Below are 22359 nucleotides of genomic sequence, written 5' to 3' on the forward strand. Positions count from 1 at the left end.
AGATCCGTCAGCTAGCCATGAGCAGCCAGATCCGTCAGCCAGCCATGGGCCATCCCTCAGTCCGGAGCTGCAGTCCTTCAGTCCGGAGCTGCAGTCCCTCAGTCCGGAGCTGCCATTCTTCAGTCCGGAGCTGCCCCTTACCCTGGTGTTGCCCCTTACCCTGGTGCTGCCCCTTACCCTGGTACTGCCCCTTACCCTGGTACTGCCCCTGATCCTGGTACTGCCCCTTACCCTGGTACTGGACCTTAGTCCGGAGCTGTCCCTTAGTCCGGAACTGCCCCTTAATACAATGGGGTTAATGTGGAGGGGGGTCGTTTGGAGGAGGCCTAGGAGGTGGTTAGGTACTGTGGTGACTACGACCAGAGCCGGAGCCGCCACCGTGGAGGGGAGCCCACCCAGACCCTCCCCTAGACTGTGTATGGTGCGCCCGGAGTTCGCGCCTCAAGGGGGGGGTTATGTCACGCCCTGGCCTTATTATTCTTTGTTTTCTTTATTATTTTAGTTAGGTCAGGGTGTGACATGGGGAATGTTTATGTTTTGTTGGTTTTGGGTGTTTATTTGGTAAAGGGGTTATGGGGTGTAGTAGATGGTTTTGTGTTGAGTGTATATGTCTAGAGTTGTCTATGTTGGTTAGTTATCTAGGAGAGTCTATGGTTACCTGAATGAGTTCCCAATTAGAGACAGCTGATTTCGGTTGTCTCTGATTGGGAGCCTTATTTAGGGTAGCCATAGGCTCTCATTGATTGTGGGTAATTGTCTATGTAAGAACGTTAGTAGCCTGTATGTTTGTGCACAACGTTTGTAGCTTCACGGTCGTTTTGTTATTTTGTTGTTTTGTTAAAGTGTTTTTGTGTCGTGTTCATCTTCGTGTTATAATAAAAGAAGATGGCTTATTTTCCAACTGCTGCATTTTGGTCCGTTAATCCGCCACACGATCGTGACATCATGTTATACTCTTTTGGGCCATTTTCTGGGGTTTTGTGGAGGAAAACGAAGTGATTCGAGCATAACAAGTCAACCCTGTTACCCATAGAAGTTAGGTTAGAAATGTTTGAACAATTATACTTTTATTTGGGAAGCTTGCATTCAATTGCCACTCCCTGTGGCACACAACAAGCTTCCATTCCCCCTGTCACAAGGGGATTTATGACTGATTTAAGAAGAAATCGTCAACCCTGTTATGGTCAACCCTATTACTTTATTTGGCACTGAATAGGAACTTACTTTAATTAATTTTCTTTAGTGTTTTTTATGAAGTTGAACATGTGCTCTTTATGCAGAATGTAAAAATTGGATGAAATCGAGTTAGGCTACACTCATCAAAACGCACCGAATCGGTGGAACGACCGACCCCATTTTCAATGTCAACATAACTCACACGTGTGGGTTAGGTATGATAAATATAAACCATTTGTCCCTCAAAAGTGTAATTTTTGGGACATATTTCTGACACCTCCAACTGAAATTGAACTCGACAGATCTCACTTTCTTCATATTCAAAGCAGCAGGGCATGTAGAATCATCATAAAAGGGTCCTCGCTGAGTTTTGCTGAAGCTTTATCATCTGACAATGACTTCAGAGGTATGAGAGAACCATTAGGTTACTGAACCATGAAGAAAGGATAGGTCCTGTACCGCCATCTGGTGGCCAATCAAGTTAATAATTCTGTTTACAGCCAGTGAGTTGCCGACGACAGTTGTGACTGGTGTGCCGCCATCCTGCGTCGCAGTAGGCGAGCTACCACCTCCAGCCGTGGCCAGCCTCTGGCATCGTACTCACCGCCAACGGATGGGCCCCAGCAGACCTGCACCAGCTGAGTTACAGGGTCCTTTGCCACACCTGGGGCGTTCCATGGCGCGGCCCAAGACTGCTTTTGTGTCCTTGTGCATTCTCCTCACGGGGCGGCACCTAAGCCCCTTACGTGAACCAGAGCAGCCACCCTCCTGGCCCCCATGGTTCTCTAAAATGACACTGGCTATCAGCTGCCCCTCTAGTACTGCCAGAGGCACACAATAACTCGATCCTGTCTGGTCCCTTAGCTGCTCTGCCCCTCTGCCCTGCCTGTCATGCCGGATAGGATTATGCACGCGAGGACTAAACTCCCCGTTGAGGCCTGTGGCCTTTTAGAGACTGTGCCATTTAGGTTAGAGCCCTTTTCGTGGATGTTCATATTTCCAAAACATATATTTCAGTCCTATGTATCTTTAAAAACACAACAATTTTACTAGCAAAGACAGTACAGCATGAAGCCAGGAACTGCTTCTCCAGTAGAAATCCCTGATCACGCTTGTAGTCGATGTCATAGCGACGTTGGCTAGCTAAATTCACGCACAGAAACACGTCATCGGGTCTAACGGTCATATCGCGCCTAACTGCCGTCGCCATCAAAAGCACTCCGATATAAAGTTGTTTTTGACGAAAATGAAAACATGTCAGTTTGTCACCTTCACAAGGTCTGCGTAATAATATGTTCAACTACTTAAAACATTGGCTAGAATCTAGGCTGTGCCTTTAGATTTAGAGAAAATGAACAACTATGGAAGAATGTTTTCCTTCTCTCGTTGACTTCTTAAACCCAAAATCCCAGCCTGATCTGCTTGGTCTGTTTCGCAAGCGTTCCCGGAAGTCTTGCGATGTTGCGCCTCTGGGGTAAGAAACTCTGTGTTATTAGGTATATAGCATTTTATCATTTAAAAACGACACACTAGTGGCCATGAGATGGGGAGATGGGGGAATGCACAAGCCTTCTGGAAGATCTGATGAAGGAGAAGATGGCGGACAGGAATAAAAGGAGAAAATTGGAACATGTTTTCAGTGAATATGGAGTGGTGGATCAAACAGCACTTTTGTGAAGACCGCTGAGTTTGAGCCTCATCCTGATTCTGGCCAATTGGGAGTGAGATTTTCGGAGAGAATGGATCCTTGTCTTCTGGCAGATCCATATGTGGTGTCAGGTTGGGTGGAGAAAAGGTTGGGGAATGTTGGGTCGGTGTAAGGCAGTCAAAGTGGAATCGTGTTGGTTTTTTGCATTTCTGCCGTCCAGAGGGAGCGTACGTTCTAAACCATGCGACTGGGGAAAGGAGTGAAAGGAGTGATAACTGGAGTGCCATTAAGTATTGAGGAGGATCAACTGAAGTTGAAGATTCCCGGTGTCTGTGACACCCTCTGTTTGGTGCGATGCAGACTCGTAGAGAGCTTGGTGAAACAAAGAAGACACTGTCTGTACTACTAAGTTTTGAGGCAGAGTCTTTACCAGATAAAGTCAAGTTAGGATGTGACAGTTATCCCGTGAGCGCTTTTGTCCCGAATCCATTAGTGTTTTAGGTGTCAAGCCTATGGTCAGGTGGCAGCAGTGTGTAGGAGGGATATTCCTAGATGTGAGAAGTGTGCAGGAGGACATGAGACAAAGGAATGTGTAGTATCGGTGGGAAAAGTTGTGAGTGTAAACTGTAGAGGTACCCATGGTGCTGGAGATCAGAGGTGTCTGGTGAGAGAAAGGCAGGTTGAGGTTGCCAGGATCAGAGTAGTGCAGAAGGTGTCATATGCGGAGGCAGTGAAGAGAGTAGTAGAGGAAGATGGGTCCAGGGTCAGGGATCCTAAGAGGATCCATGTGAGTAGCCCGAAGCTAATAGAGAGTGATAGGAATAACATGTGCTTCAGTAAGGTTGTTTTTTTGGCATTCAATGCCATTGTTGTCAATTGTACCCCAGGAATGGAACGTAAATCCCAGAGGAAAGATGTTGTGATGTTAGATTACCTGTTAGATACTGCTGCAAAGTCGGATCTAGAAGCATAAGCATTTCGCCACACTCGCAATAACATCTGCTAACCATGTGTATGTGACCAATAAAATGTGATTGGATTTCAATGGCAGCTGCGTAGAAGTACTTGGGTGTGTGAGATTTTACTGCAGGAAAATTGCAAGATGTTTTTGAACAATAGTGTCCCGTCCTCCCAGGCTGCTGGCCTGGAGTAGGATCAAACAGGGCCAAAGTAGTGGAATAGTGGTGCGGTTTAAATGGGTGCAGGGTTAGCTGGTAGGGATTTTTTTTTCACAAAGTGTAATTAATTTATACTACAGAAAAGCAGGCTGATGCACAGCCAACACAATAGATGGCGGCATGCACCTATAACATGTGTTTGCGGACCGCCATAATACCAAAGAAGAAGAAAAATAAACAACACACAACTTTGACAACATTCCGCAAACGAAGAGTGGGCTTCCGGTCTGAAGGAGGTGTGACGGTAACGGGATGATATCGGCTGCCATCGCTCAGCCGAACAATTTGGAGAAACAATTTCAAGTGTGTGTTGGAGGTCTACAAAAACAGGTATCCTAATATGTGCCAAATAAATCAACTAAATGAATGATTGCATGTACTGTATGTATACACAATCTTTCGAGTGCATTATTTCCGACCACACATGGAGGCCATCATTGCTAGTTAGCTTATGACTAAGTAGCTAAGAAAGAGCTAAGTGGCTAGCTAGCTCACGTTAGTGGGACAGCAGTCATTGCGCTTAGTAACTAGCAAATTCAGGAATCTAAAACGCATTTTCTGCAGACATGGTGTTTTAAGTCTGCAAAACAAATATCGCCGTACTTCTCGCTCTACTAGGATAGCTAGGTTAACGTTAGCTAGCTAGCTAGCGTGCTACACTTGTCCATTTAGTGATAAACAATTCACCATGTTTTGGTTGTGCTACAGTGCGTTGTAGGGGCAGGTCTCAAATCAAAATAAATGTGTATTTGTCACATGCTTCGTAAACAATAGGTGTAGACTAACAGTGAAATGCTTACTTACGGGAAAAAATAGTAGCACGAGGAAATACACAATGAGTAACGATAACTTTGCTAAACGGGGTACAAGTACCGAGTCGATTTGCAGGGTTACGAGGTAATTGAGGTAGATATGCAAATATAGGTGGGGGTATTGTGACTAGGCAACAGAATAGGTGATAAGCAGTAACAGCATTATATCTGATGAGTCAATGCCGATTGTCCGGGTAGCTATTTGGTTAACTATTTACTAGTGTTTTGGTATGGGGGTAGAAGCTTTTCAGTGTCCTAATGGTTCCAGACTTTGTGCATCGTTACTGCTTGCTGTGCAGTAGTAGAGAGAAACGTCTGTCTGTCTTACTTGGGTGGCTGGAGTCACTGACATTTTTTAGGGTCTTCCTTTGACACCGCGTGGTATAGAGGTCCTGGATGGTAGGGTGTTCGGCCCCAGTGATGTACTGGGCCGTATATACTACCCTCTGTAGTGCCTTACAGTCAGATGCCTTGCAGTTGCTGTACCAAGCAGTCTAGATGCTCTCAATGGTGCAGCTGTAAAACTTTTTGAGGATCCCATGCCAAATATTTTCAGCCTCCTGTGGGGGAAGAGGCATTGTCGTGCCTTCTTTACTACTGTTGGTGTGTGTGGACCATGGGTCATACCATGTCATTTCAGCAAACCATGACACATCCCATCTCAAATTTTTCGGAAATGTTTTCTGTAGTTAGAAACATAAGATTAGCATTGCTGAAATATTATTTGGTTGTAATCCAATTTGATCTCTGAGAAATTAAGCTAATTGATCACACCCAAATTGGCCCTTTTTAATTAATAGTATTTGCACAATAGTCAACAAATGTAGTACCCAACATCAGGTTAAGATCAAACTCCTTCCTACCATTGAGTAAGACATGAGGAATCCAATAAAATGGTCAAAAGCCCCCCCCCACCACCACCACACACACACACACACCCAACAACAATCCCACCCCAACAACCAGTATGCAGGACCAGTTCTCTATGTTTGACAAGTAGTATGAAGCTGCAGCTTGGAGTATTGCTTCTTAATCCTTTGTAATGTAGCCTATTTCCTGTGAAGCTGGTGCCGTTTTGCTGGTCTCTTGTGTTTATTAAATGAATCACAACATTTTCTTAGCAACTTTGTGTAGAAAACCAATAGCTTTTGCTAGCCAGTCCCTTGTGAAAGCAATTCAGTTTGTCATTAGAGATAGAGATGGCAGCTTCGCTTCTAGTCCTTTGGAAACTGTGCAGTATTTTGTTTATTTAATGTATTATTTCCATACATTGTTAGCCCAGAAACAGGATTTTCAGTGCATCGCTCCAACAGGAATAAATATCTCTCCGGTAAGAAGAAGGACGACTCGTGGTGTAATTGTAACAACATACAAGAACTCAAGTCTTTCTGTTCACCTGACCTAGAATTCTTCACAATCAAATGCCGACCGTATTATCTCCCAAGAGAACTCTCCTCGGTTATCGTCACAGCCGTGTATATCCCCCCGCAAACGGATACCAAGACGGCCATCGACGAACTTCACTGGATTCTTTGCAAACTGGAAACCATATATCCTCAGGCTGCATTTATTGTAGCTGGGGATTTTAACAAAGCTAATTTGAGAACAAGTCTACCTAAATTCTATCAGCATATCGATTGCTGTTCATGAGCAAGTAACACGCTCGAACATTGCTACTCTAACTTCCGAGATGCATACAAGGCCCTCCCCCGCCCTCCTTTCGCAAAATCTGACCATGACTCCATTTTGTTGCTCCCCTCCTATAGGCAGAAACTCAAACAGGAAGCGCCCGTGATTAGGTCTATCCAACGCTGGTCTGACCAATCGAATGCCACGCTTCAAGATTGCTTCAATCACGTGGACTGGGATATGTTCCGGGTAGCCTCAGATAATAACATTGACATATACGCTGTCTCAGTGAGAGAGTTTATAAGGAAGTGTAGAGGAGATCCTGTACCCACTGTGACTACTAAAACCTTCCCAAACCAGAAACCGTGGATTGATGGCAGCATTCGCGAAAACTGAAAGCACGTACCACCACATTTAATCATGGCAAGGCGACGGAAAATATGGCCGAATACAAACAGTGTAGTTTTCCCTCCGTAAGGCAATCAAACAAGCAAAGTGTCAGTATAGAGACAAAGTGGAGTCGCAATTTAGCGGCTCAAACATGAGACGTATGTGGCAGGGTCTACAGACAATCAACAATTACAAAAAGAAATCCAGCCCCATCGCAGACATTGACATCTTGCTTCCAGACAAATTAAACAACTTCTTTGTGCGTTTGATGACAAAACAGTGCCACCGACGAGGCCCGCTACCAAAGACTCTCCTCCATGGCCGACGTGAGTAAAACATTTAAACGTGTTAACCCTCACAAGGCTGCTGGCCCAGACAGCATCCCTAGCCGCGTCCTCAAAGCATGCGCAGACCAGCTGGCTGGAGTGTTTACGGACATATTCAATCAATCCTTATCCCAGTCTGCTGTCCCCACATGCTTCAAGATGCCCTCCATTGTTCCTGTTCCTTAGTCAGTTAGTTCAGTTACCTTAGCTTTCTATTGCCCCGTAGCACTCACTTCTGTCTTAATGAAGTGCTGTGAGAGGCTAGTTAAGGATCATATCACCTCCACCCTACCTGTCACCCTAGACCCACTTCAATTTGCTTACTACCCCAATAGGTCCACAGACGATGAAATCACCATCACACTGCCCACTGCCCTATCCCATCTGGACAAGAGGAATACCTATGAAAGAATGCTGTTCATTGACTACAGCTCATCATTCAACACCATAATACCCTCCAAACTCATCATTAAGCTTGAGACCCTGGGTCTCGACCCCGCTCTGTGCAATTGGGTCCTGGACTTCCTGACGGGCCTCCCCAGGTGGTGAAGGTAGGAAGCAACATCTCCACTTCACTGGTCCTCAACACTGGGTCCCCACAAGGGTGCGTGCTCAGCCCCCTCCTGTACTCCCTGTTCCCCATGTCTGCGTGGTCATGCACAGCTCCAGCTCAATCATCAAGTTTGCAGACGACACAACAGTGGTAAGCTTGATTACCAACAACAATGAGACAGCTAACAGGGAGGAGGTGAGGGCACTCGGAGTGTGGTGTCAGGAAAACAACCTCTCACTCAATGTCAGCAAAACAAGAGATGATCGTGGACTTCAGGAAACATCAAAGGGAGCACACCCTATCCACAATGACGGGACAGCAGTGGAGAAGGTGGAAAGTTTGGCGTTCCTTGGCATACACATCACAGACAAACTAAAATGGTTCACGCACAACAGCGCCCCTCCAACTCAGGAGGCTGAAAAAATGTAACCAGGCGGGGACAAACCCTCACTAACTTTTACAGGTGCACGATTGAGAGCATCTTGTCGGGCTGTATCACCGCCTGGTACGGTAACTGCACCGCCCTCAACCGCAAGGCCCTCCAGAGGGTGGTGCGGTCTGCATGACGCATCACCGAGGGGTAAACTACCTCCCCTCCAGGACACCTACAACACCCGGTGTCACAGGAAGATTATCAAGGACAATAACCACCCGAGCCACTACCTGTTCACCCTACCAAGGTCAGTACAGGTGCATCAAAGCTGGGACAGAAAAGCTGTTTTTCAATCTCTATATCAAGTCCATCAGATTGTTAAACAGCCACCACTAGCACAGAGAGGCGGCTGTCTACCTACAGACTTGATATCATTGGCCACTTTAAGTGGAACACTAGTCACTTTAATGTCACTTTAATGTTTACATATCTCACATTACTCATCTCATTTGTATATAATGTATACTGTATCCTATCTATTCCTTACTATCTATTGCATCTTAGCTGCTCTGTCACTGCTCATCCATATATTTTATACTTATATTCTTATATATACTTATATTTTCATCGTATTCCTTTACTAGATTGTGTGTATTAGGTTTTGTTGTGGAATTGTTAGATATTACCTGTTAGATACTGCTGCACTGTCGGATCTAGAAGCATAAGCACTTTGCAATAACATCTGCTAACCATGTGTATGTGACCAATACAATTTGACTAGTCAGACATAGAGAACTGATACTGTATACTGGTTGTTGGGGCGGGATTGGTGTGGGTGGTCTGTGGCTGGCTGCTGATCATTTTTTATTTGATTGCTCATGTCTTACACATTGTTAGGAAGAATTATAGTCCAAATCAGATGTTGTGTACTATATTTATTGAAGATTATATGAATCCTATAAATTAAAAGGACCACTTTTAGTGCTATCAATTAGCTTAATTTCTCAGATCAAATTATATTTCAACAAAATAATGTTTCAGGAATGCTAACCTTATCTGTTTCTAACCACAGAAACGATTTCAGAAAAATTGGAGATGGTGGGTGTAAATCCTCTTTCTTGACCTTTTTTAAAGTGGAATGTTAATTTCTTAGTGATGTGGACATCGAGGAGCTCTCGACCCACTCCACTACAGCCCCGTCGATGTGGGTGGAGACTTGCTCGGTCCTCCATTTCCTGTAGTACATGATCAGTTCATTTGTCTTGCTAATGTTGAGGGAGAGGTTGTTGTCCTGGCACCACACTGCCAGGTCACTGACCTCCCTATAGGCTTATTATCGTCATCAGTGATCAAACTTAATGATTGTGTTGGAGTTGTGCACTTGACTGGTTTCCTTATATGAACTGTAACTCAGTAAAGTCTTTTATTGTTGGATGTTGCGTTTTTATATTTTACCTCAGTGTAATATGGTATTGGTTCTGTCCTGTCTCCTCACAGCCACCGTGCCCCGCCGCGCCCCCACACCCAGCGGAGCCGTCATGTGGCAGGAGGCCCGCAAACATGAGCGCAAGCTGCGCGGCATGATGGTGGACTACAAACGGCGCGGCGAGCGCCGGCGAGAGTACTACGAGAAGATCGTAAGTCACCCAGCGCGCTGTTTTGCTTTGCTTTTCTTGTGCAAAGCCCGTTACACTGATCATCAAGATCTGCACAACTTTATATAATCTGGTGTTTTAGTGCTGGGCTGGAACTAAAGCCTTTCACACCATATAGCTCTCCGGGACCAGGGTTGGTGATTACTGAATGAGGATTCCCCATGCTCTGGTGTTCTCCCTTTCACCCTTCTTCTCTACAGAAAAAGGACCCGGCTCAGTTCCTTCAGGTTCATGGCCGGGCCTATAAGATCCATCTGGACTCAGCCGTGGCGCTCGCCGCAGAAAGCCCCATCAACATGTGAGAAGAGAAACACGCACACAACAACACACGAACACGCATATGCATACGTGCCACCACGTCTTCCTTTTACATACGCAAGCGCAGGATATAACACACAAACGTACTTTCTGCACACCGTCGCACCACCTGAGAATACTAATCAGTATGTTATGTTCTCTGTTGCTGCAGGATGCCCTGGCAGGGAGACGCCAACAACATGATTGACAGGTTTGACGTGAGGGCACACCTGGACTTCATACCCACCTACACCCCTCCGCTCCTCAGCACAGCGTAAGTGTGACTGGGGTCTCTCCTTCAGACTTCCTACCTTATTGCGCCACTAGTATGGCGTGTTCACTGATATGTATTATTACACACACGCACAGGTTGATTCGTTGCGGTTTGATGAAATGTGATATGAAAGGTCAAAATGTGTTTCGTTGGACCACTGTTTTTTGCGGAAACATATTGAAGTGCTCCGTTTGCGTTGCAGCACCCCAGAACAGGAGTCGGAGGAGAGGAAGTGCAACTATGAGCGTTACAGAGGCCTAGTGCAGAACGACTTTGCCAGCAGTGAGTATCCGCCGGTGTTGGTAATGCCACGTCTCTTGTGCCTCCCTCCCAGTGGGTATGTTGTTTTTCTGTGTTCTCTAACCTCCTGCTGTCCCTCTGCAGTCTCTGAGGAGCAGTGTTTGTACCAGATCCAAATGGACGAGCTTTATGGTGGCCTGCAGAGGCCAAATGAGGACGAGAAGAGAAAGTTAGTCCTATCCCATCTTTTCACATACTCCATACTACATACATACTATAAGTATGCGCTAATTTACAGGTTGTTTGTGTTGATTGTTAATAAGCCCCTCCCTCTTTTGTTTAGGCTTGCTAAAGAGAAGGCCACCATTGGCTACACGTATGAGGACAGCACTGTTACGGAGCCTGGGGAGGAAGAAGAGAAAGGGGAGGAGGATGACTCTGAGAACAGCGAATCGGAGGAGGACGAGGGCATCCCAGACATTGGTGAGTCCCAATACCTTCTCACTCAAGCGAGTTGTCGGGTTGGATGGACATGGGGCGTGTTCGACTTTGCAGCCTACTGCCGACGGACTGATCTACAAATGACCTTGCATCAATTTTTTTTATAAATTATTATTTGTAGTTCAGTCACAGTTTACCCATAATGTAGCATGTTGACTGCAATGGTGAACAAGCCAATTTTGCCAGGTCGCAGTTGTAAATGAGAACTTGTTCTCAACTAACTTACCTGGTTAAATAAAGGTTAAATAAAATGTAAAAAGCCCAGTAAATGGTAATGTATGTGGAATGTGATTATGTATTATTTTCTCATACCACTGTGTGTTTCCAGATGTGGAGGTCGACGTTGACGAGCTCACCACGGAGCAGGAGTTGGATCTGAACAAGATGGCCACCCCATATGGAATGGCAGAGGGAGATTTTGTCAGGTCAGTCTGCCTGCTTCCATGATGTGTTTTTCAAAAAGTGTATGTGTTGACATTACATCATCGCTGGAGTCAATGGAAATGGCTGTTGTCGTACAAAAAAACATTTCATGTTTCTATTAAATGACCAGTTGCTTTCATTGCGTCTTTTTAGCAAAGGTAAAACAGTCAAATGTTTGCTGTTAAACACACTGTATGTTAACTGGCTGACTGTTTGACAGGATGCTGAGGAAAGACAAGGATGAGGTGGAGGCCATTAAACACGCCAAGGCTCTGGAGGCAGAGAAGGCCATGTACTCGGTAAGAAAGAATCCGTGTGTGTGTCCGGTGTGTTGCTGTCATGTCGATGGTTGTTGGTAGGCCTACGCTTTCCCCTGATGATGTCACTGACTTACTGTGTGTGTGACCCTCAGGGCCGTCGCTCTCGCAGACAGAGGAGGGAGTTCAGAGAGAAGAGACTGAAGGGCAGACAGATCAGCCCACCCAGGTAAACAGCGGTTGATACCAGGGTTTGGGGTCCAGCGTCGTCCGGGTTAGGGCCGGGTTAGGCCGTCATTGTAAATAAGAATTTGTTCTTAGCTGACTTGCCTAGTTAAATAAAACATACAAAAATTGGTTTGCTTTGTGAATTTACTAGAATGAAATGGAATTGACCCCCAACCCTGATTTAAAATATATATATATATATTTTTATACCATACGAGGTAACTCGCCTCATCCACTACCAATGTGTAGCACACACATGGTGCGAGACACACTGTCACACCTTTTTAAACCCCATCTCTGTTTATGATCTCCAGCTATGCCAGGAGAGACAGCCCAACCTACGATCCCTACAAACGGTGAGTGGGAGGCCAACCATTTAACTTTCTGTCAAAGTTTTTCACTTTTTAAAAGTCCATCTAATACTATATTTTTTATAAGGAAAGTCATCCTTTTGATCAGTGCTAACAACTCATGATGAACTGCTTGCTCGTGAGGCTGAGGTGAACTTTTAATCAGTAGTGATGGCCCTGATGATTCTCCCCTCCGGCAGCGCGACAGGTAGCTTAGCGGTTAGAGCTAGTTCGAATCCCTGAGCCGACTAGGTAGAAATCTGCCCTTGATGTGAAATGCATCATACTATGAAACTCTATATGTTAACTTGATTGCTGTCACACCAGTGGACTAATTAAACAAATAACAAAATATTGTTTTTGAGTGGAATTTTCCTTTACCCCTAATTGCTCCAGGGTCACTGTCAATAATGGCTGATCCCTGGCCTTGACCCCAATCTCTGAAGGTGTCTCAGGGGGAGTGGGATATGCAAAAAATGTCCATTTTACACTACATTCTAGTTTACATGCTTGTACATGTGTTAAACAGGACAAATATAAGCACCCCTATTTGATTTGACCTCCTTCCTCTCCCCCTCAGGCCCCAGTCGGAGTCCAGTTCGGCGTCACGGTCCCACTCCCGTTCCCCAGGCCCAGAGAAGATCACATTCATCACCAGCTTCGGAGGCAGTGACGAGGAGGCTGCCGCGGCAACCCAAGCTCCACCCCCTGTCCACTCTGGCCACACTCCCGCCAACTTGCTGCAACACCCCGCAGGTCATAGCAGGGGCTCCCGGTCGGTAGCTTTCCCCTTCCGCTTTCCATTGGTTGTTTACTCCTGTCAGTCATGTTGCTGTTCAGTGACTACAGCTGTAGAGATTTGGGCTATAGAGATTTGGTAGGTGAAGTGGAGCTCAGATTTAGGTTAGTTTGTTTGACTTGAAGAGCTTACAATTCAAGTAGTGTGACATTTTTAGAGATGCGTGTTAGTTTGTGCGTCCCTAACAGCAAATTCTGCATGTTATTCTGTGTTATGGTATGGTATGGTCAATGAGATCACATACAGTACCAGTCAAACATTTGGACACACCTACTCATGAAAGTTTTTTTTTTTTTTTACGTTGCAGAATGATAGTGGAGACATCCAAACTATGAAATAACACACATTGTATCATGTAGTAACCAAAAAAGTGTTTTAAATAAACCAAAGATATTTTGGTTTACCATTTGCCTTGATGACAGCTTTGCACACAGAAGATAGCCCTATTTGGTAAAAGGCCAAGTCCATATTATGGCAAGAACAGCTCAAATAAGCAAAGAGAAATGACAGGCCATCATTACTTTAAGACGTGAAGGTAAGTCAATGTGGAACATTTCAAGAACTTTGAAAGTTTCCTCAAGTGCAGTCGCAAAAACCGTCAAGCGCTATGATGAAACTGGCTCTCATGAGGACCGCCACAGGAAAGGAAGACCCAGAGTTACCTCTGCTGCAGAGGATAAGTTCATTAGAGTTACCTGCCTCAGAAATTGCAGACCAAATAAATGCTTCACAGCGTTCAAGTAACAGACACATGTCAACATCAACTGGTCAGAGGAGACTGCGCGAATCAGGCCTTCATGGTCGAATTGCTGCAAAGAAACCACTACTAAAGGATACCAATATGAAGAAGAGACTTGCTTGGTCCAAGAAACACAAGCAATGGACATTAGACTGGTGGAAATATGTCCTTTTGGTCTGATGAGTCCAAATTTGAGATTTTTGGTTTTAACCACCGTGTCTTTGTGAGATGCAGAGTAGGTGAACAGATGATCTCCGTGTGTGTGGTTCCCACCGTGAAGCATGGAGGAGGAGGTTTGATGGTGTGGGGGGTGCTTTGCTGGTGATACTGTCTGTGCTATATTTAGAATTCAAGGCACACTTAACCAGCATGGCTACCACAGCATTCTGCAGCTATACTCCATCGCATCTGGTTTGCGCTTAGTGGGACTGTAATTTGTTTTTCAACAGGACAATGACCTGTAAGGAGAAGGAGAGTGATGGAGTGCTGCATCAGATGACCTGGCCTCCACAACCACCTGACCTCAACCCATATCTGGGAACTCCTTCAAGACTTTTGGAAAAGCATTCCTCATGTAGCTGGTAGAGATTGTCAACAGTGTGCAAGGCTGTCATCAAGGCAAAGGGTGGCTACTTTGAAGAGTCTCAAATATCAAATATATTTTATTGTGTTGAACACCTTTTTTTGTGGGGGGGGTTACCACATGATTCCATGTGTTCATAATTTTGATGTCTTCACTATTATTCTACAATGTATAAATAAAGAAAAAGCCTTGAATGAGGTGTGTCCAACCTTTAACTGTAACTGTAGCTCTTTACACCTTAATACCACTCTCTTAAAGGCACCATGAGGTAAGGGGTAAGGGAAAATGTATATGGCATGTACGCCGTGTGTCTATGTTCAATATGGTTCACAAAGTAGCAGGAAGTCCTGAGCTCTACCTGTGTGTGGTTACATGATGATGATATGACCAAAAACAATGTACTGTAGCATTACTAGCAGCCTAACGAGAAATGAAGTAGATCATAACAGAAATATAAACTGAGTCAAAGCAGACAGGATTAGAGCAGCCTGTGGGTCGTTGCTAACACATCTGTGTGTTTCTCTGTTCAGCAGACGCCGCTCTTCCTCCAGCCCTTCCTCCTCTTCCTCCCACTCTTCCACTCATCGCTCCTCCTCTCGTTCCTCCTCTCACTCACGCCGCGACAGACGCCACGGAGGAGGGAGGGATGGACGGCATTCCCGGTCGAGGCGGCGCTCCGACTCGCGGTCCCGGGGCAGAGGAGCCAACGGAGGAGGGGGGTCACGGAGGAGATACGACCGGACACAGTCACGCTCCAATGACCGGGACAGGGAGCGAGAACGGGACAGAGACAGGGACGTGGGACGTCGCTTCGCAGCACGCAGACGCACACGGTAAGGCAGCCCAGACAAACATAAGCCTTTTCTAAATTCAGTCAATCATGAACTCGATGTCTCTTTTTTGTACACAAAAATAAACTGGTGGGCTTTTCGATGTTGTGCTGATCACATCCGTCTGTTCTCTTTCTAGGTCCAGCTCTAACTCTCGGCAGGGGGACCGTGCCAGGCCGGGGGGTGGTAGGCGGACTTCAGGAGGGCATCGGAGGGGGGTCAGCAGCAGCCCTAGCCCCTCCCAGTCCCCCCAGCCCAGCTGCACCCCCTCCCCCTCACACAGAGGAGGTCCGCCCTCTGCCACTGCTCTCTGTGACAAGCTGAGAAAGTGAGTCCACTGACACCTGTACGCTCACAGACACGTACGCATAAACACACTAGAGGTCTTTCACGGGTTCAAAAAGTTGTACCTGTTCCCGAAATAGACCTGCGGCTTTCCCACCCGGACCCGATATGCAGAAATACAACTTCAAATAGAAAGACCCGTTCCGAATGGACCCGAGAACAACTAGACCCGTTCCATATAGACCTGGTCGGATCCGAGTGAGGGAAGCAGCAGAAAAGTACATATTTAAGCTACTTTATTAGCCGGAGCTGATAATGCAAGAGAAGGGTGCCGTTCTAGAAGGGGTCAATGAACAGCATTCTCATATAGGTGTTCCTTTATGTCCAGGTGGGGAATGGCAGTGTGGAGTGCGATTGAGATTGTGTCATCTGTGGATCTGTTGGGGCGGTATGTGAATTGGACTGGGTCTAGGGTACCCGGGAGGTTGATGTGAGCCATGACCAGCCTTTCAATGCACTTCATGGCTACCGTCTTGAGTGCTACGGGGTGGTAATCATTTAGGCAGGTTACCTTCGCTTCCTTGGGCACAGGGACTATGATGGTCTGCTTGAAACATGTAGGTATTACAGACTCAGTCAGGGAGAGGTTGCCAGTTGGTTGGTCCGCGCATGCTTTGAGTACACGTCCTGGTAATATATCTGGCCCCGCGGCTTTGTGAATGGTTACCTGTTTAAAGGTTTTGTTGACATCGGCTACCGAGAGCGTTATCACAGTCATCCAGAACAGCTGGTGCTCTCGTGCATGCTTCAGTGTTGCTTGCCTCGTAGGGAGCGTAAAAGGCATTTAGCTTGTCTGGTAGCCTTGCGTCACTGGGCAGCTCGCGTCTGTGTTTCCCTATGTAATCCGTAATAGTTTTCAAGCCCTGCCACATCCAACGAGCGTCGGTGGATGTGTGAGCCGGTGTATTAGGATTCAATCTTAATCCTGTATTGACGTTTTGCTTGTTTGATGGTTCGTCTGAGGGCATAGTGGGATTTCTTACAGACGTCCGGATTAGTGCCCCGCTCCTTGAACGCGGCAGCTCTAGCTCGATGCGGATGTTTTCTGTAATCCATGGCTTCTGGTTGGGATATGTACTTACGGTCACTGTGGGGACGACGTCGTCGATGCACTTAATGATGAAGCCGATGACTGAGGTGGTATACTCCTCACGGCCATTGGATGAATCCCGGAACATATTCCAGTCTGTGATAGCAAAACAGTTCTGTAGTATCCGCGTCCTCTGACCACTTCCGTATTGAGCGAGTCACTGGTACTTCCTGCTTTAGTTTTAGCTTGTGAACAGGAATCAGGAGGATAGAATTATGGTCAGATTTGCCAAATGGAGGGCGAGGGAGAGCTTTGTATGTGTCTCTGTGTGTGGAGTAAAGGTGGTCTAGAGTTTTTTTTTGTGTGTGTGTTTCTTTCTGCTCTGGTTGCACATGGGACGTGCTGGTAAAAATTTGGTAAAACTGATTTAAGTTTGCCTGCATTAAAGTCCCCGGCCACTAGGAGCGCCACTTCTGGGTGAGCGTTTTCTTGTTTGCTTATGGCCTTATAGAGTTGGTTGAGTGTGGTCTTAGTGCCAGCATCGGTCTGTGGTTGTAAATAGACGGCTACGAATAATATAGATGAGAGCTTTCTTGGTAGATAGTGTGGTCTACAGATTATCATAAGGTACTCTGCCATAGCTAGATTATTCATCATTCAATATGATTACAAATCAAATGTTATTTGTCACATGCTTTGTAAACAACAGGTGTAGACTAACAGTGAAATGCTTACTTTACGTCGTACCTGTCTTGACTGCATCAAACCGGGATAAGCTAGTGTAAGCTAGCTAGCTTCCTAGGCTAATTGATGCCGCGTGCGCTTTCTCGTCCTACACAGTTACAAATAGCAGCAACTCCATTCAGATTATTAAGTAGCAGCCTACCTGTTGGCTCTTGGTCATTGTAGCCGATCCGTCTCCTTTAACTTTTAATTCCATCGTTTTAATTCCATCTTCCATTGATTAGATATCTCCTCACTTTTGCCCCACACGGAGGCTATATGACTGTAGCCTATTGCCGCTTTGATGTCTTATGATTGGCCAACGACAAGCTGTACGTGCCACTCTCGTGACAAGCAAGAGCAGCAGCATAAATTCTACAATTTCTCTCTCTCTACTTCAGCAGACACGTTCAGATCTGTACGGGTCCTTCCAGACAAGTCAGTTAAAATTACACGTACCTGATACCAGTGACAATCAGATCCGACCCAGACCCGTGATATTTAGTATTCTGGATCTGGACCCGCTCAGGTACCGGATTGGGTCTCTGGTAATCGGGTACAGATAGATCTGTGAAGACCTCTAAAACACACAGACAGACTCACAAATATGTACACACACACACACACACACACAGCCTCCACCCTCATGTGCAGTTTAAAACAAACAGCAGCAATAGGTAGCTAATATTTTCCATAGTCTGTCCTACAGTAGGAGCTCTCTGATGAGAAATGGTGACATTTCATCCCGACTTTTCTCCCTCTCTCTCTCTCTTTCCCCATTTCTCTCTGTCTCTCTCCCTCTCTTTCTTTCTCTTCCTCCAGGCCTGATACTCCGGGTGGTAAAGAGACAGGAGCTGCCAAAGTCAGTAAGAATTTGATCTAGCTGGGTTTGTTGCTAAAGTCTACGCCTCCCTCACCCCTGACAGGCTGAGCTGGTTGTCCATCAGGCTGGGGATCCCGCCCCCCCCGAATGCCACTGTGCACACAGAGAATGGAAATCATATGAAATGTCTTTTGACTGCCTCTCTCTGTGGAGCTTCCATTGTAACTGGTGACCTTACCTCCCCCTGAATGCAGTGTAGAGTTAAACCCTTCTCTACTCAGTTTAGAGTGTGGTTACAGGGTGAGCTTGCCTCGAAAGGGCAGAACCTACATCGCAGAGGGGTGTACGACAGAGACTTTTTCTGGCACTTTTTCCCCCCTCCTTATCCCTGAATGGACTTGTGTTCCCAGCACCCTTTCTGTCACTTATGTAATGTGTCTGTTTTATGGATGTTGCTGTATTCTGCAGCACTTAACTGCGCTATGCAGAGTGTTGCGGTCAGACCAGAGAGAGAGTGTGTGTGTGTGTGTGAGCAGAGGTGTGCCCCCCTAAATCTCAATGCTGAGACGTTTCACTCTACAGGTAGACAACCCATTGCAAAGCTAGTGCCCTAAGACTGAGGGGAAAGCACTGATATGTCATTGTCAGAGGCTCTTAAATGGCTTCTTTTCCTTGTCTCCTTTCCTTGTCTCCTCTCTTCCATCACCACTGATCTGAAAGGACTGGGTAAGTGAAAGCAAAGTAGTAGTAAAGGAAGCCATATAAGAGTAAAGGGGGAGAGCGTAGTCTAGAGTCTGGGTGCGTTCCAATAGTCTTAAGTGGCTTCCTCTCCTCGTTTACATTCTTTCATCTGCACTGACAGTAAAGAACTAGATATGTGAAGGCAAAGTACTGGTAGGCATACTCTATATTTACTTAAATCGCCCATGTTTCAGATCAGCTAAAGTGAAGGCGACTCAGGAGAGGAGGCCATTTTAGGCTGTTAAGCACACCCCTGCTATGTAGTGAGGTCGGAGCTCAGGTGCATGCAGCTGGCGTGGACAGCAGAGCAGTGAGGGGTGCCTGGGCTTGTCTGAGCAGGCAGGAGAAATACACCACCACACCTCTCCACCCAGGACTAACAGCACACACTGTTCCCTGCTGCTTTCCCCTTAGAGACACGCCACTAGACTTTGATATTAACCGCTCCAGTACAGGGGATTCACAGGGAAAGGAATACATCCGAGTTGCCTGAATAGAAAGCGAGCGTTAGAGGGAGGGTACATGAATTCTGTAGGCATTTTGGCCTGTAATGTGTGCTTGTCTATCCACGAGCTGAATTCCTACCTGGCCAGGGAGTGTCAGCAGGGAATGTACAGGGGAGGGGAGGGGAGGGCTGCTGGCGCTACTTGTGACCAACATTTGCCAGACTGTTCTGTTCTTTTTTCAACTCTCTTACCCTTAGAGCTGTCTTCGCAACATTCACATGTTATGTACATGGAAATACGTAAGAAATGTATACTTAGAGTCCAGTTCCATGTAATGTGACCCTGTCCTGCTACTGGGTACAACAGCTGCGGGCACGGAGTTCGGCCTCCTCGCCGCACGTAGCCGGCTCTACCAGTCCAGCAGAAAACAGGACAGGAGATGACAAACGGCTCACGTTATTTACGACTGTATACCGCCACCTGACAAACCGTGGCCTTACCAGCTGCTATATGGGGCAATGGTGGTCCTATAGGCACCCCAGTCCCCTTAATTCCACACACACACACACACACACACCCTGCGCTCCTGCCCTGCGAGTGTGTGTGCTGATGCGTGCCTGTCTCTTACAGCCCAAGATGACCCCGCAGGAGAAGCTGAAGATACGCATGCAGAAGGCCCTCAACAGGCAGTGTGAGTAGACAAGACTGGACTCTGTTTGGTCCGTCTCACAGTTGCAACTCATTTATGCTGTGTTTGTATATGCATATTCATCCTTCCACTGCTCTCCTGTTTCTCCCTCAGCCAAGGCGGATAAGAAAGCAGCCCAGGCGAAAGTCACTCAGCAGGAAAATAAGCGAGCGGTGCGTGTGGAACCGTGTTTGTTAACTGCTAGCCAGCCCCCCCCCCCCCATTATAGCATAATGTGTGAAGTTTCCTCTTGAAACAGACAGTTTACCGCTAAGACAGTCCTTTGATATATATGTTGTCGTCTGCCATTGGCCCTCGTGGCTGTTTGCTTTACAGGAGCGTGAGGGAGAGCTCAGAGCTATGGCACGCAAGATCCGTATGAAGTAAGACTGTGTGTGTGTGTGTGTGTGTGTGTGTGTGTGAGTGATGCTGCATTGTGGTGCCGTATGACTCTGGTTAAACGGTGGTGTGTGTGTCCCAGGGAGCGTGAGCGTCGGGAGAAAGAGAGGGACGAGTGGGAGAGACAGTATGGACGACAAAGCCACTCGCCCTCCCCATCTAAATATGGTGAGTTCAGTGAGTCACCCCTTACTGATATATCATTTGTTAAATCCATGACGGGAAGTGTTCAATTGCACACTTTTGGGAAAAGGGTGTAGAATTGGGACGCAGCCCATAAGCCTGTGATAGTGGCTCAGTACTAGTTGGCAAATCCAATTTGATTTGTCACATGCGCCGAATAGTGGCTCAGTACTAGTTGTGACAGTGTTGTTATTGAACTTTCTGGCAGGCTGTTGTGTTTGTGGTCATTCTTTCATCAGAGTGTCTGTCCTCTGTCTGTCCCTCAGGTCGCGACCACAGCTCATCCAGAAGGTATGTGAAAAGCCACAAGAGTCTCTACTCTTGAGGAAGGATGTTGCCTCTCACGCACTTTATCTCAGTAGCACATCGTACTGTCCCTCTGCGTTCTGTCACAACTATTTCTCGCAATGCCGATGGGGAAGTGTAAGATCACTGAAGTCCATATTCAGTTTAGAGTGATTTAACACAATGTTGAGCATAGAATATATTTTCCCTTTCTGTAACGCTCATGATCTCCAGTGTTCTATCTGTGACTCACAGGACAGACATACTCTCTTTGTTTCTCTCTCTCTCACTCACATTCAAACTCTTTGTCCCAATCAAAAACATGCATACTCTCTGAGGGCTGTTAGGCCCCCTCGTCCCTAGTCCTCCCTGGGGAGTGTGGCCTGCCAGGCCGACTGTGGTAGTGGGGACAAACTGAACCCTGAGTCTCAGTACATCAGAAACAGATGAGGCTTAACACTGTCAGTCTCAATACTCTACAGCAGTGCTGCACTTAGACCATGTGTGCTCGAACAGAAAGATGGTAGTTTTAGTCAAATATGATACAAGCTAGCAAGTACCAGCAAATACTGGAGGGCAACTGTTTACACAATGAAGAATCCAAACATTGTAAAGAAAGTTATGTGTTGTGTAATAACTGGCTAGTCATGTCCAGTTTGACATACAGCAGTATATATGGTAGGTCATGTTGGGGGTAGTGAATGTACTGCGGGGTCCAAGCGAAGCACTGTGTCACCTGAGACTCACTCACTCTTTTCTCGGGTTTCCAGGAGGTCCCGGTCCCGTTCCCGGTCGAGGAGTCCATATTACCGATACTAAACACACCGTTGGGACTCACCAACCCCCACACCCCTCCTCACCCTCTCCTCTGCCTACTCTTCCAGTGAAGAGATGAAAGAAGTGGGGGACAATGTCCTGAATGGAAGAGTGGTAGAGAGACTGAATGAGAGAGGGTAGAGATGGAGAGAGGAAAATGGAGGAACTGAATTGGAGGCCGGAGATTGCTATGAGTGACGGATTTGTATGTTGTTATTGCTGAAAGCTTGTCACATCTGGGCACATTTTAGTATCTCAGTAATTCTGCATACATATTCTCTCCTTTATGATGGCCCGAAGTTTCTTTTTCTCTTCCATCTCTGATCGCTCTTTCCCCCGTTCCCCTCCATCTCTCTCTGAGAAGGGTGTGTTGGCATCACTGTCTTATCACAGGAATAGGATGTAAAAGAATCGGATTGAAATTTGACCTTCATCTGTGTACATAATTTTCTTTGATTACAAATGAGTGAACATTAATGAAATCCTGAGGGGGTGTAAAGCCCCATGTGTGAGTATGAAAAATAATTTGTATGCCATGCCCCCCCAACTGCTCACCCTGTGAAGGGTATGATAAGATATCAAACTGGGAAGTCCAAATAAAATGCACAAAAGTATCTGA

The 22359-nt window shown here is 46.3% G+C and overlaps 1 protein-coding gene across 3 annotated transcripts; it reads left to right on the forward strand.

Moving 5' to 3' along the window:
- Positions 1 to 4196: 4196 nt before the first annotated feature.
- clasrp (CLK4-associating serine/arginine rich protein) lies at positions 4197 to 22359 on the forward strand. Of its 3 annotated transcripts, none has more exons than XM_055879495.1 (21): positions 4198 to 4332; positions 9583 to 9722; positions 9941 to 10038; positions 10210 to 10311; positions 10514 to 10593; positions 10696 to 10780; positions 10895 to 11034; positions 11381 to 11477; positions 11696 to 11774; positions 11888 to 11961; positions 12275 to 12316; positions 12891 to 13085; positions 14962 to 15264; positions 15401 to 15589; positions 18182 to 18221; positions 20000 to 20060; positions 20172 to 20230; positions 20394 to 20440; positions 20539 to 20624; positions 20906 to 20930; positions 21695 to 22359. In XM_055879495.1, the coding sequence occupies exons 2-21, from the start codon at positions 9624 to 9626 to the stop codon at positions 21741 to 21743; spliced, it is 1950 nt and encodes a 649-aa protein (XP_055735470.1). In that variant the 5' UTR covers positions 4198 to 4332; positions 9583 to 9623; the 3' UTR covers positions 21744 to 22359. The 3 variants fall into 3 exon arrangements, with proteins under 3 accessions (XP_055735472.1, XP_055735470.1, XP_055735471.1); XM_055879496.1 differs by having other exon boundaries at positions 14965 to 15264; XM_055879497.1 differs by lacking the exons at positions 20539 to 20624; positions 20906 to 20930; positions 21695 to 22359 and having other exon boundaries at positions 4197 to 4332; positions 18182 to 18225.

This window comes from Salvelinus fontinalis, chromosome 24 (genome assembly GCF_029448725.1).
Source record: "Salvelinus fontinalis isolate EN_2023a chromosome 24, ASM2944872v1, whole genome shotgun sequence".
NCBI lineage: Eukaryota > Metazoa > Chordata > Actinopteri > Salmoniformes > Salmonidae > Salvelinus > Salvelinus fontinalis.